At 42.6% G+C, this 13,860-nt stretch overlaps 1 protein-coding gene across 1 annotated transcript; it reads left to right on the top strand.

Annotated features, from left to right (window-relative positions):
- The first annotated feature begins 212 nt into the window (after window positions 1-212).
- LOC142385911 (serine/threonine-protein kinase pim-2-like) lies at window positions 213-6,834 on the top strand. The gene is made up of 9 exons (XM_075472594.1): window positions 213-288; window positions 2,925-3,008; window positions 3,357-3,542; window positions 4,004-4,098; window positions 4,178-4,225; window positions 4,321-4,542; window positions 4,617-4,797; window positions 4,887-5,063; window positions 6,743-6,834. Exons 1-9 carry the CDS (start codon window positions 213-215, stop codon window positions 6,832-6,834), a joined length of 1,161 nt encoding a protein of 386 aa, XP_075328709.1.
- The last annotated feature ends 7,026 nt before the right edge of the window (window positions 6,835-13,860 follow it).

Genomic DNA, 13,860 nt, shown 5'->3' on the forward strand with positions numbered 1-13,860 from the left:
GTAAAAGAAGGGGTCATAAAGACAGAAAACTGACTTCTAATTCTAGCTAGCATTTTGCTAACAACATCACACCATTAGCACAAGAGTTCACATCACATTCATAGTTGGTGGATGGGGGTGAATCCTTCGATCCTTTGCCTGTTTGCATAAATAATATTTGAAATACCAAAAAGCTCCAACTGATCGAATATGGAAGTTGCCAAACTCCCAAAATGACGGACACCTTTAAAATTAGAGGGACCATCCAGCTCGTTATGAGCTCTCAGTTCAAAGCCTGCATCTCTGATGGTATTGGGGGGGGGGGGGGGGCTGCACATCTGGCACTGGAAACCTGCACATCTGGAAAGGTTCCATCACTTCTGAAAGGTATGTAGAAAATACAACAAAGAAGAACCAGGAGAATGGGGCAACATTCCTCTCCCAAAGGTCCAGCAGCTGGTCTCCTCAGTTCCCAGATGTTTACAGATGTTGTTAAAAGAAGAGAGGGATGCTACTCAGTGGGAAACATGGACCTGTCCCAATTCATTTGAGAAATGGTGCCGCAAATCAAATCAAATTCAAGGTTCCTCGTTAATAAAAGAAAAAGTGTTGCTTGGTCCATTTTCTTACATCAATAATTTGCTTGTAACTGTAGGAAATCACTAGCCTGGCTGACGCGTCCACAATCTCGATGAGATGGTGGTCTGGGAACTAGGTGTGCGTTTTCTCGTATTTGAGGCGTGGTTTACGAATGCCTAGAGCCGTTTATTGGGCGCTACGAATGTCTATCAAATGACGTCAGGTTCTTCCCATGCTGCTTTGCGCGCGATTCATAGCCAATTGTATCACTTATACCAGATGACGACAGAAATTCGACGAGGGAGAAGAAAAAAAATGGAAAATAAAAGTAAACTTGCGCTCTAAGCTACTTAAATTTAACAAAGTAGGCCTATATGCTATATTATACATGAATTTTTATGTTATAGAGTTGTGAATTTATTTTAATAATGGAGAAATTGAGCAGCCCTGCTTTGTTGTCTACAGTAGTAGATCAACCCTCATCTTACTTTGAAGCTCCCAGCTCCCAGAAGTGACGTCAACGAAGCTTTAGCAGCAGAAAAGCTATCAGGCTTGTGTTGATGATAATAATAAACTCCTGGACTATGTACAAACTTCCAAATGCATCGTTTTGTGAGTACAGACCATATTTGTACAACTGTAGAAGTTTGGTGTCATGACATGTGATTCTAGTGTGGTAATTTTGGAGATACTGCCAGGGTCAGTTAGCGCTTGTACTAAGCTATTCGGGATAACTCGGTAACTCAGCTGATGTTCAGCCAATATCGGAAAAACTTCGGGTGGGCTACTTGGCTGGATATCACGGTTCAAATGACCCTAGGGTGAATCTACTCCGAAACACTTTCTAAGGCTGCATTGAACAGTAACGTTGTGTCCGCTGTCATGTTGGATTAACGCTCTACAAGCTTCGGTGTAGCGCATAGACGTCATCGTCTTGCTGCCCCCCCGTTCTGTGATTGGTTCCCAAACTCTAGCAAAAATAAGGGCGGTGGTTTCCAGGCTGACTTTGCAGTGAGAATGAAATCGAGCGCAAAGCAGCATGGGAATTCCCAGGCTAGGAAATCACAGCAGGTTCACAAACTATCAAGCAACTTGGCTGCCAATAAAAGCAGAGGTGCAGAAAATTCTTCTTTCCTTCGTGAAGCCGAAGAAGATTTAATGTTGGAGTCACAAACGACAGTTTTGACAGTTTTTCCCAGCAATTACAGCACAATAAAACTGAATTACTACTCTGAGATGGCAGGCGTTCATCAACCAGTCAGATATTCACGTTGCTTAAAGTATAAAAATTGGAGAAGAAAGAAAATGTTTGGATTTGATCCATCACAGAACCGGCAGCCATTCACATGCCAAATAGAGCGTCTCTGCCCATGTAATGGAGAGTGTGACACCATATTCCTCTCTTCCCCCGTCCAACAGATGTTTTCAGCTGATGTTTGATCTCACTAACCGGCTCCACTCCGCTCTGTTGTTCATTTAAAACTGGCCCATAATAGACAGAAATACACACATCCAGCCATTAGCCAAATATCTTCTACATAACCTGCCTTTTCTTCTCAGTTTCTCCTCAAACTTTCATATTTTTCTGTGGAAGAAACCATTGGGTGTGTCAGGTTTAAAGCACCGAAGCACCACCCAGGACTGTTAAACAACCTGTTCCTGAAAATAAAATGAGGAAATGTGCAACATATTATCAGAAAACACACGGATGCTTCACTTGTATCAGAGCAAGGAACGACTTTAAAGATGGAAAAGGAGCTTTTGTATCTATATTTTCTCATATTTATTTCCATAGATTATTTTTTAGCTTAGCTTATTAGCTTTCTTAGCTTCTCATCCTGGTTACTGGAGCTTTTTTCCATGTTTTTGTGCCAACCAATGACAGATATCACTGCTTCTTACGCCCATTAAAGACTTTTGCTTCCATGCTGGTTAACTTTCTTGCACTTTTTGTCCATATAAGTCATCAGTATGCTGTACTGTGGTCCATGATTGTTGCACCTACACACACAGCATGTTTGAGTTGATGTTTTTCTTTGATCTGACAACAAATTCCACAGCCATGGCAACAGAACTTTAATAAATTAGAAGTTAGAACCATTTTCTGTTCCGATGGAGAATGAGAACACTAGGCTCCTTCCAAACTGTGCTTAACTCCCACATTGTGTTGTAGTTAACTCACTTAACTCAATATGTCTTCAAAATCACTGCCAACCTTTAATACTCAACGGGTTGTGGAGTCTTGTAAAAATCTTGGTGAGTAAAGTTTTTTTTTTTTGCACATCAGTGCAACAAAATCTTGGCCTAAAACGTGACAAACTGCACGACAAAGACATAGATGCACTTTGTTTTTATTTCTCCCTCAGGCCGGCGAACTGCCCCGTGCTTTTCCAGGATTTTCCAGGATGGGCGAATCCGATACGGCAAGAGGAAACACAACTTTGAGGAAGGTCTGGATTATAGTCCCTCTCTGGGATCCAGACACATTTCAACCACAGAAACTGCTGAGAAATGTAAATAAGACAGGACACTGGGGAATATTCAATTCAGACTGATTGCAACTGATCAACAGAAGTAAAAAATTTTCTACATTTAACTCTGATGAGCCCACTGTCATCCAAAAGATTGTGTTTAAAGATCTGTCCCTCACAAAAATATCAGCTTTCCTAAACTAGAGGATTTACGGTTTTCATATTAGGAAACAAAACATGAAACAGATAAGGTTTCTGTCTCAGTGGAAAAGCAGAAAAAGTTAAACATATATGCAGTTTCAAACTTTTTTTTTTACACAACTTCAGGCTCTCTGGAGAAAACCAAAGCGTCGACCGACTGTGACGTGCCAAAGAAGAGCATCAAGCGCAAAAACAGCGGCAGAGACGGTGAAGAACACTGCGAGAAGAAGAAGAAAACAGAGCCGAGTCCACACGAGGACCCCGTTCACCCACCCGCCACCTCAGCCTGCGCCCTCAACACTCACATCAGAGGTGAGACACAAGCAGTGGACTTTCCAAGGATAATGAGCAAATCATGAACTAAATCAGGAATCATTTCCAAGGTTAGTTTAGGAGTCAGCCCGGGTTAAGATGAGAGTTTAATGGCATTCGCAACGAGTAAGGTCCTCCTGAAAAATGGCCTACTGGTTATGCATTAGTATGGATGACGTGTGAGGTCTTGCTCGATAAGTATTTTTAATGTTAGGATCTGAAGATTACAAGTTAAATTATCTCGTTATCTTGAGATAACAAAGCTGGTTTTGTAATGATAACGGTTTAATTATGTCTTCATCTCAAGATAACAAGGATTGTTTTCTCTAGATAACGGGTTAATGTATCTTGTTAATTAGTCCTAGTTGAATGAATTTCTGCCTCAGCCAGCAGCTGCACTTCAGGCTTTCTCATTGTTTAAGACATGTCGTTTTGTACATGTTTGTTCTGTGTGTCTGTAGATGTCTTCCAGTCCAAATATGAGGAACAGGAGCTGCTGGGTGTTGGCGGTTTTTCCTCCGTCTTTGCTGGATACCGCAAAGAAGACAACGTCAAGGTATGTTTTTACGTGTTGGAATGGATCTTTGTCCAAAACGTGCTCGACATGTGACAACATGTCCGTCTCTGCCATGCAGGTGGCGATAAAACGTGTTCCTCAGAGCAAAGTTGAGCGTGTACCAAAGGTGAGTACCAAAGATTTCTGCTTCCTAAAGTCCACGTGAACACAACGTTCACACAGAGACTGTGGTTTTTGATCTGGTTGTTCTGTCCTTAAAAGGTTCTGAACGGGAAGACGAGTCTCGTTCCTCTGGAGGTGGAAATGTTGATTAAAGTTGGAGCTGGTCCACAAGCACAAAGCAGCAGCACGACCCCCGTTCTGTTGGACTGGTTTGACCGAGAGGATGAGCTCATTTTGGTTTTTGAAAGGCCGAACGCTTGTATCGACTTATTGGACTACCTCAACTGGAAGTTGGTCCGTCGTCCAGAGAGAGAGGTTAAGGTAGGTGGCTGGTAACTAGGGCACAACCTATGGCTGGTGTCCTGAGCAGTTTTCATGGAGAAAATCTTTCTCAGGTCATACTGAAACAGCTGGTAGACGCAGCCATAGAGATGCTTTCCAGAGGAGTTTTCCATCGGGACGTTAAGCTTGAAAACATTCTGATTGAAAAGGGGACTGATGCCCCGCGTCTCAGATTCATCGACTTTGGCTGTGCAACCACGTGCACTTCGGAAGAAGTATTCACTGCGTGTACAGGTAAGCTGTTTGTCCTGCTGCCCGTTGACCTGACCATGTCACATCCCTCACCATTCGCCCTTCTTCTTGTGTGTTTGATGGGATTCCAGGAACCAAAGGGTACACACCACCAGAGCTGCACCAGCATCACTGCTACATGGCTGGGCCCACTACAGTGTGGCAGCTGGGGGTGGTGATGTACGGGCTGCTGCACAGGAAGCTACCATTCAGAACCACCAGTGGGATCATCTGCGACCATCCACTGATTCTTTCCGAGTTTTCAGAGGGTTAGAAACACATTTCAACGTTATCGCTTCATTCTCAATAACACTGTTAAAACTGTAACACATAAATACCTGAATTAGAATTCATGTAGTTGTTTCAATATTTGACTTAGTTTATGCTAAGATGGAACAGTTCGTCATCCCAAAAATTAAAAATGGAGCAATAAATTCACTGCTTTTCCACCAAATGGCATAAAACATGATAAGTGGACACGGATGAGAGTCCCATTTCCATTTCATTGACATAATATCCTGAGGTCTTCAAGGAGACATGACAAGAACAAAATAAATTCATAAAAATTACCTTTTCTGTGCTGCAGAGCATATATTCAGGTGTCCAAAGTCACTACTAACTCAAAAACTCTTGCTTATGGCCCTGTCACACTGTTGCGTATGAGAGAAGCATATGAGTTGCGTATGAAAATGATCACTCATACGCTGGTATACGCTGACATACGCCAGGGGAACGTTAGGCATAGGCTGTATACGTTTCAAGAACGGTGGCATACGTTGGCATACGCTGAGGCAGAAATAAATTTTTGAACATGCTCAAAACTTTTGTGCGTATGGTTAATACGCTAAGCATACGCTAGGCATACGCTGAATACGCTAGAGGTACGATCTAGGTACGTTACTGATAGGTCGAGAACGCTGGACATAAATTGCCATATGTTGGCATGAAGGTGTACCGTGCAGCTAGCGTATTTATAGCCTCCGCCCGTCTGCCGCCTCCATCTCCGCCCGTCTCCGCCAGACGGGCGGAGATGGAGGAGGCAGGCAACCGACGATTCACGGGAGCGGTCAGGAGGAGGAGTTGGGGATCTTGATTGCTCAGAAGCATGTAACTCATCAGCCGCAGGTGCATCAGGCATTTCAGCAGGTTTGGGTGAGAATGATTCTTGTGTTTTTTTGCCTTTTCCTCGGCCCAGGGCCCGGGCAAACTACGATTGCTTCTTGGGAGGCATGATTGAGATGAATCATGAGAGATGTTGATAGCGCGTCGTCTACTGCAATAATGGAGCAATGTGGAAAGGCTGCTGATATAGGCGCGTTGAAACGTACGCTGGGCATGCGCAGTTCATTTGCTACTCATACGCTAATCATTCTTTATTTTCAAGGACTTTTCGTGCGTATAAAAATTATATTATTATTTTTCATACGCAACTCATACGCTTCTCTCATACGCAACAGTGTGACAGGGCCATTAGAGGCATCGTCACTAACTAGGAAGTGGGAAATCATACCTCTGATTTAAATGTTATCCTCTAAAGTTTTTTAACAAAAGACGAAGAAATGCACCTACAGTGAAGCCAAAGGTTTGTGTGACAGAGGATTTTTGGCTGGTTTTAAAAAACACTAAACGCATGACTCAAGACGAGCAATACAAGGACCTGCAAGGGTTATTGAGTACTACTGATCTCAAAAGAGGCCGACAGTGGAAATTAAGGCTGGAATGGAGTTAAGTGCTCCTAAAAATGCAGAAACCTGGCCTGTCTTAATCAAGACGGGCAAACGACTGATAACAGAAGGATATATCATCCAAAAAATAAAAGACCAATACTTAAGTTTTACTTGTTTGATATGTAAGAAGTTTTTGTCTGATGCCACATATATGTCGCTTGTATAAACTGTAAGAGCACCAATACTTGAATAAATTTGACCACCCCAATGTTTCTGTGCAGATTGTAAGGACTTTCTGAGGGGATGTCTGACCAAGGACCCACAGCTGCGCCTCACCTTGGAGAGCCTGAAGGGTCACGCCTGGCTGAAGTGAATCAAGCCCTCAACAGACCAGCGGATTCAAAGAGCCACTACAGTACATGAAAGACTGACTTTATTTCTGACTGAAATATTTCACCTGACCCTTGTTTCAAATCCACAGCAGCATGCTTTAAAGCAGATTTGAAGACAGCTGGACAGAAAATGGCGTTCAACAGATTTACAAGAATTTTACAGAGTCTGGGAAAATAGTTTAACAGCATATAAAGATGCTTATTATTTAGTTAAAACAACAATAATCCCAGGTTTCTTTCCAGCACTGTAGCCAGGCTGACCTAAGAGTACCAGCTCAACCAGTCATGTATTCCTTCATGAGTTTCCTCACTTTCTTCTTTGCTCACGTGACTGAGTCATCCTCACATACCAAAGTTGGTCATGGAGTTCCACAGGGATTTATGCTTGGTCCACTACTTTTCATTTTGTACACGACTCCATTAGGTAATGTTATTGGGCAGCGTGGCATAGATTCCCATTGCGACAATGATGATAATCAGCTATACCTTTCCACAAAGCCAGATTACCCAATCAGTTGGTTAGACTGACCCTGAATGTTCTGATTCCATATTCAGACAAGACTGAAGTTGCTGTCCTTGGACCTCAGACTCCTCTTTTTTGGAAGCAGCTCTTAGTCTCAGTTCAGGAGCACAGTTGACCCTTTAGTTTAGTTTAGTTTACCATAGGCCTAGACTGATGAGGGACCTCTCCTCTCTTTATTATTTCCTCTCTATGTGTACATTAACTTGTTTCTCTTTTTTCTTTTCTCTTAAGGTATCCCTGGCCTTGTGTTTTGTTGCTTGACGTCTTCTCTTTCCTGTTGTGTCAATGTGCAATGCTCAGGATGGAAATTGAATTGAAGAGAAGAGGCAACTTGTCCGCTGTCCACTTGTGATTCGATCAGACAGGAGACACAATAACACCAGGTCTGAAGAGCCAAACAGAAGTTTGGGATCCAAAAAGCTAATGCAGCAATCAGTGGACAGTCACACTCCTGAGCCACTGAGACCCACTTAAATATGTTCAAGGACGAAATTAACTTTTTCAAAGCAACTTCCAGGTTGTTTTATAAATAAATAAAAAACTATAAAACAATAAACACTATTCCTTAATGTGTGTTTAAAAAGTTATTAATCAAATTGTCATATCTATCAACATGACATTAAGTCAGTGAAAACACTAAATCGATGCCATTCTGCTGGAATGATTTATTTTGGTAATCCTGACACTTTTAAATTTGTGATGTTGTGATGCGTAACCATGACAACGGCAAAGCCGTTTAGGTCCGGTACCAAGCGACCGAGGAAAAATACCCCAAATCCACACAGGTTGAAGAGGAGACGTCCAGGACGTAGAGCAAAGCGGAGAGCAAGGAGGAGGAAGTTTAAAGAATTTCTTCCCTTTTAGGGAAATTTAAGATAACTGGTGACTGAAAAGGACGAGTAGGATGAGTAGATAAAGCCTTAACAGTGAAATAAGAAGTTAGACCCCCCCCCCCCCTCCACTGCCAATGCTGCATGTGATGTAATCAGTGCTGACCATGATTTTCTAAAACTCTAAACTCAGTGGATGTCATTAATATTTCTGTCACATTTATTGTTGGAGTTGAAATTGAGACGGTTTTATCAAGTCGACTAAAGCAACAATTTTCAACAATTTGTTTTATTCATTCATTTAAGTATTTGTTTGAAATCACATCAGGCGTAAAAGAAAATCTGTTTAAAGATGAATGATGAGAGATTGAGCTAATTATCACCATATATACATATATATATATACATATAACCTCCTGTAATCACAGCAACATCTGCCTCACAGCTCAGTTATTAATCATCTCTCCCCTTTCTTTCTCACATCTGCATTTCTGGCTCCTTCTCCTCTCTCCTCCTCTGTTGACTCATCCCATCATTCCCCCCCTCCTGCCCACCGTAGCGTGACAAGTGAGTGACGACGCTAACAATAGTGGGTGCGGCAGCCCCCCCCTCCTCCCGCGCTCAATAGAGCTCAAGCTGCATGATAAATTACCCTCATCAGTTTGTTTTGCCAGCAGCCCACACAGGTCACCACCAAGGCCGATCGTGACATTTTGTTGCCTACTGTATATGCAAATACCTGCCAATCAATTAGCACGCCGCTCCCTGCGCTGCACATCGTGATTAAAATGAATTGATTGTGGGCTAAAATCAACACCAGCCAGGCGGCCGAAAGCTCAGGGGTCAGTGGGACACAACAGAGAAAAATGGCTGTTTCCTTAACACTCCATCTTTTCACTATATGAAGCAGTGACAAGCCGTCGTGGTTTCTAAAGATCAGGTGAGTATGAGATGGAAAAAAACAGCATTAATTTGAGCCACTTTAACCGTCTAAGCTATCAAAGCAGACTCCATGGCTGTGTTGGAAACCGCAAACTGCATACTTCCATTCTGCATACTGATCGATCAGACAGCATGCAGAGCGTTTACCCACAATGCATTTCGCTCCTGCCTGAAGCTGATTTCTCTTAAGCTCTAAACTCTGTAAACTTTAGCAACATTTGAAACATTTTCAGGAGAGAAAGTAGTCGTTTAGATCCCCAACGTGTTGAAAACCTGACAAAATACCGGCTATTTACAATTTTGTTCCCACGAATTCGGCGCTACTAAAGCTAGCCGCAGTGAGCAACGCACTTCCGGTTATTTTCACAAAATAAAATGCCCGTTGCCTTTTATCATAGGGAAAGCCATTAAGATACAATTGGTGCTTTTGTTTTGAAAACAGGAAGTGAACCTACCCTCGTTGTAGCTAGCTTGAAACTGCCGTTTTGACAGGAAATGATGATCGGCGACGTCACGTTGCAACCTCATGATGCATACCCAACATTTCAGAGAATCTAGTATGCATCCGGGAACTTCTCGCTGACTCAAACTCGCTTACTAACTCAAAAAGTTAGTAGGAGTAGTAGGGGAAGTATGTGGTTTTGAACACAGCCCATATGTGTCCTCAGAAGGGATGCAAAGATATATAAATAGATATATCAGCCTGACATTGGTCAGCTTGATGACCGCTGGTAGCATCTGATATTTATCTGCTATGTCCTGTTGCACTGCAGAGCTGCTAGTTGGTTTAAGAAATATATACAGTAATATAAAAACATTATGTAGCATTGGACTCCATTTACCCCTCACTGGATTTCAATAATTTTCAATTTGAACAAGAAGGCCACTTCACAGATGAGCAGGTGCATCGGAGCCTTTTTTTCTTTCATGACTGTAAATCATAAGTTAGCACAGTGGTTCCCAAACTTTCTCTGCGGGGCCCCTCTTTGGTACATAAGGACTTTTTTGCGCCCTTGTGTGCGGCTTTTTACAGGGCGCCACTCTGTAGGCAACTTTATATGAGGCAGTACGGATGCAGCTTTAGTAAAAAATGACTGTTGTACGAGTTTCTGTCTGAAAAACTCTCTGGCTTCTCTTTGTGCTCTGGATGTTTCGTCTCCTAAGCTTGTTCGGCTTCAAGCTGTCACAAGCTAGCGCTTTAAGACAGACGACACACCGTTGTGCAGGTGAAGCCGAAGGCGAGATGCGTGTCATCATATCTTCTTTTCTTTGCCATGGAAGGAAATTGCTTTGGAAGCACTTTTGGCAATGCTTCATCCTCTGCTTTGCGTTTACGTGGGAGCCCCATCAAAAACTTGTCCATGTTATGCTAGCAGTGTCATTTACTGATGCATTCCACCCACGCTGCTGCCGCCCCCCCCCCCAGTATAAATGACTGGATTTAACCCGTCACTGAACAGCTTTTAAATGTTCCAAAACAGTGAGAAAGAGTCGGAAGGGGATGTATGACGGTGTTGGGTCTTTATTGTGACACATTTCTGTTTTGGACATTTAGACATAGACCATTAAATGTCTGTTTTTGTGGTTTTAAATCCATAATTCTCATCTTTGGTTATTCCATGGTTATTCTCAAGGTTGAGACATTTTATTATCATCTTATTAGATGGATTTTAGATTTCTAGAAGCTATACAAAAATCAGCTAAATCAGGGGTCTATTATGAGAGTCTCAAACAGACTTTAATTGTCAGCTTGCAGCTATAATTTTGAGTATTTTTATTACAATAAGGCAGAGGATCCATTGTTGATTAAAAGAATTTTATTATTTTTCCTGTAAAAAGCAGCCGTTCTGGTGGGATTTGGTCTTTTTCTTTGCATATGCTGATGTTGGCAACTTGTGTGAGAAACAACAATAATAAACAACTGTTTATTTGAATGTGGATTCCAGTGCTTCGTCCTCCTCATCCTCCCATACACATAAAGGCCTCCGTATATCAGTTTTTAGCCGAGTCTGGCCGAGGCTGAGGTGCAGTGATCACCATATTGTTACTTGTATCCCACATCCTCCTCCACTGCTGTTGAATAAGAAGAAAAAAAAAAAACATTATTTCCTCCGTTTAGTGTTTGGAACTTGCGACTTCAAACAGTTACGGCTGCTCATCTTTGTTTTGGATTATGCTCTTAGTATTCATTGCTGGTTCCAGCCTGTCCACCATCTGCCGTCTTGCACTAAACACCATTAACAGACAGATCTCCTGCTGCACTCACATTTCCTGCCATTTGCTCAGAGCACTGTACGCAACAGCAGTTGGACAATGTTTGAGATCCGACTCCAAGCTTTAGTTACAGTCAAAGAAGGAAATCATAATGTGGTAATTCTGGATGGAACGGCATCTATCTATCTGAATGTAACCTCGGGAAATTAACAACCTAAAAACAATTGATGTTCATCCACATTATGGGATCTATACCTTTTCTTTTTTTGCCATTATGAGGGAAGATTGAAGCCAACTGTGTGACTAAACAGATCAGTCAAAGGGAGCGTGATGGTTTGCATCATCAGCCGGTGCAGAAGGTGAAGTAAGATGTCAGATTATGACTGAGAAGCCTTTCTGCTGGCAGAAAAAGCCTCTGATAATGAACCAGAGACGGCTTTGATTGCTCTTTTCAGGACAAACGTACGACGGTGTGCAGCCTCATTTGAAACGGTTGTGCAATTGAAACGGTTGTGCATTTGATGCACGTCTGCTTAAGGAATACCCTGTGGGTGTGTTCCTCATATTAGGATGAACAGGAAAGTTGGGGGGGGGGGGGGGGGGCGCACCACACCACGGTGCATAGTCCCTGCATAATTCATAGCTCTGCATTGAGCCATAATCTTTGCTCAGTGCACTAATGAAAGCTGCAGCGCTGCATTTTTACTGCATGTAAGTCAAGCTGAGTAGATAATGGCAGGGAGGGGAATATTCCATCATGACTGAGTAGACTGTACTTTGCTACTTTCTCCCTCCAGACACTCGCAGCTTTAATCCACCAGTCCATCAAATGTCACTGGAGACTGATGATACAACACACGGCTAAAAAAAAAGGAGGCTGACAAGCATGTTTTAAACAGGTTGGAGGCTTGTGAATGCCCCATTAAAATGCCCAAACTCCAGGGAGTGGACGCGGCCCCTGCTGGGTGTTTTCTTTTAGCTCGAAAGCAAGAGTTTTTTTTTTAAATTTGCCATCCAGGGTTGGGAATTGCCCAACAAAGCCGAATCTTTGCCCGCTTCCATTTTAAAAGAACCTTGACGTTCATTTGATGGAATAAAGTGCTTCACACCCCCTCCTCTCTGCCATTTCCCTTCGCCGCCCGTCAGCTCCACGGCTCCGGCTCATTGGGTGCAGTGGACTGAGACCGATGCGCATGGTCGCGCTCAATAGCACCAAGATGCTCAGCATGGGGATATTAGTGTACTCTGCCAGACGGTTTGGATACAGACTTCTGACCCCACTTGTAAAGAATCAGTTTTCTATCTGTCAGCCCCTCTGCATATTTTGTGTCCTCGTCCAGAGGTGTCCACGCAGGCTGCAGCGAGGGGCTGTAAGTGGCTGATAAATGCTGACAGCAGAGAAGACGGAGAAGTTATTGAGTTGAGAGAAAAATGACAGTGAGGGACGGTTAATACGGGACAGCTCGAGCTATAAATATGAGATGGAAAGCAAGAGGAGTGACAGCTGAAACCCGATGCTCCTCCTTCCTTTATCTGCTCCCGCATCACGTCACGATTCAGCTTGTTTTTGTAATTAATGTTGTAGATTTTCAGTAAAAACTCCACAGCTGTCTTCTGGGTTTGAGTCGGAGAGGAAGGCTGAAGGCAGAACACAGCTGTCGGTCTTGTTAGCCTCACTCTGGGCTCCCGGTGGCTGGCGTGTTGTCTTTGAATAAAGCAGGCGCGGGCTAAATGTCATCAAAAATGAAAGTGCATTATTAATTTCTATTAGAGCAAATATTTGAAAAGAAATGAGGTCTGTGTTCAGTGTCTGGGGCTAAGCTGAGGTGACTGTGGGAGATGGCCTCATTATCACAGGCGGCGGCTTTAAAGGCTCGCCGGCCACCTCACCACCCGCGGTTCGGTTTGGGTGGTTGCTGTAAGTTTAGTCTCCATCGCCCACGATGAGCTCGTGCATTACACTGATGACAACTTACAGACAGTCTGATGGACCTTAACCCTAATGCCTGATAGGAGACATTTTTCTCCACTTGGGGTGTACTTTCTCCTCTAATTTCACACTGAAAATAATGACACTCATCATATTTGGTCCAGTTGTGCATTTTTTACTATTTTTTCGAATATACAATGCAATTTTTCATATTGTAGAAAAAAAAAAATCCTTAATTTCTGAAAAGGGACATTTTTGTCCCCTTGTAATTATTAATATTTTTTCCACTTTTTTTCCCCTAAATCTTTTATTCCACTTCAGTTCTGATCATAACCACCAAGTTCTCAATTATTTTCAAAAAATTAACCCCTTAAGATGCCAATTTGAACTTTTTAGCCCAAATTTTAAGCCTTTAGGTGCCAGTATTTTCAAAATATGGAATGCAAAGTGGAATTATTGAGTTGGGATAATTATGGTACGTATACAAATTTTCAGACCATAATTATCTCCGCTCAACAATTCCACTTTGCAATCTATATCTTGAAAATATAGCAGTTTTTGTGTTTTT

Source organism: Odontesthes bonariensis, chromosome 8, assembly GCF_027942865.1.
Source record: "Odontesthes bonariensis isolate fOdoBon6 chromosome 8, fOdoBon6.hap1, whole genome shotgun sequence".
Lineage (NCBI taxonomy): Eukaryota > Metazoa > Chordata > Actinopteri > Atheriniformes > Atherinopsidae > Odontesthes > Odontesthes bonariensis.

Bases quoted from the DNA above. Each gene is read 5' to 3' on its own strand.
- LOC142385911 (XM_075472594.1), top strand. From the start codon at position 213: ATGACGGACACCTTTAAAATTAGAGGGACCATCCAGCTCGTTATGAGC. The intron at 4,543-4,616 runs GTAGGTGGCTGG...AATCTTTCTCAG, and splicing joins GTCCAGAGAGAGAGGTTAAG to GTCATACTGAAACAGCTGGT. The intron at 4,798-4,886 runs GTAAGCTGTTTG...ATGGGATTCCAG, and splicing joins AGTATTCACTGCGTGTACAG to GAACCAAAGGGTACACACCA.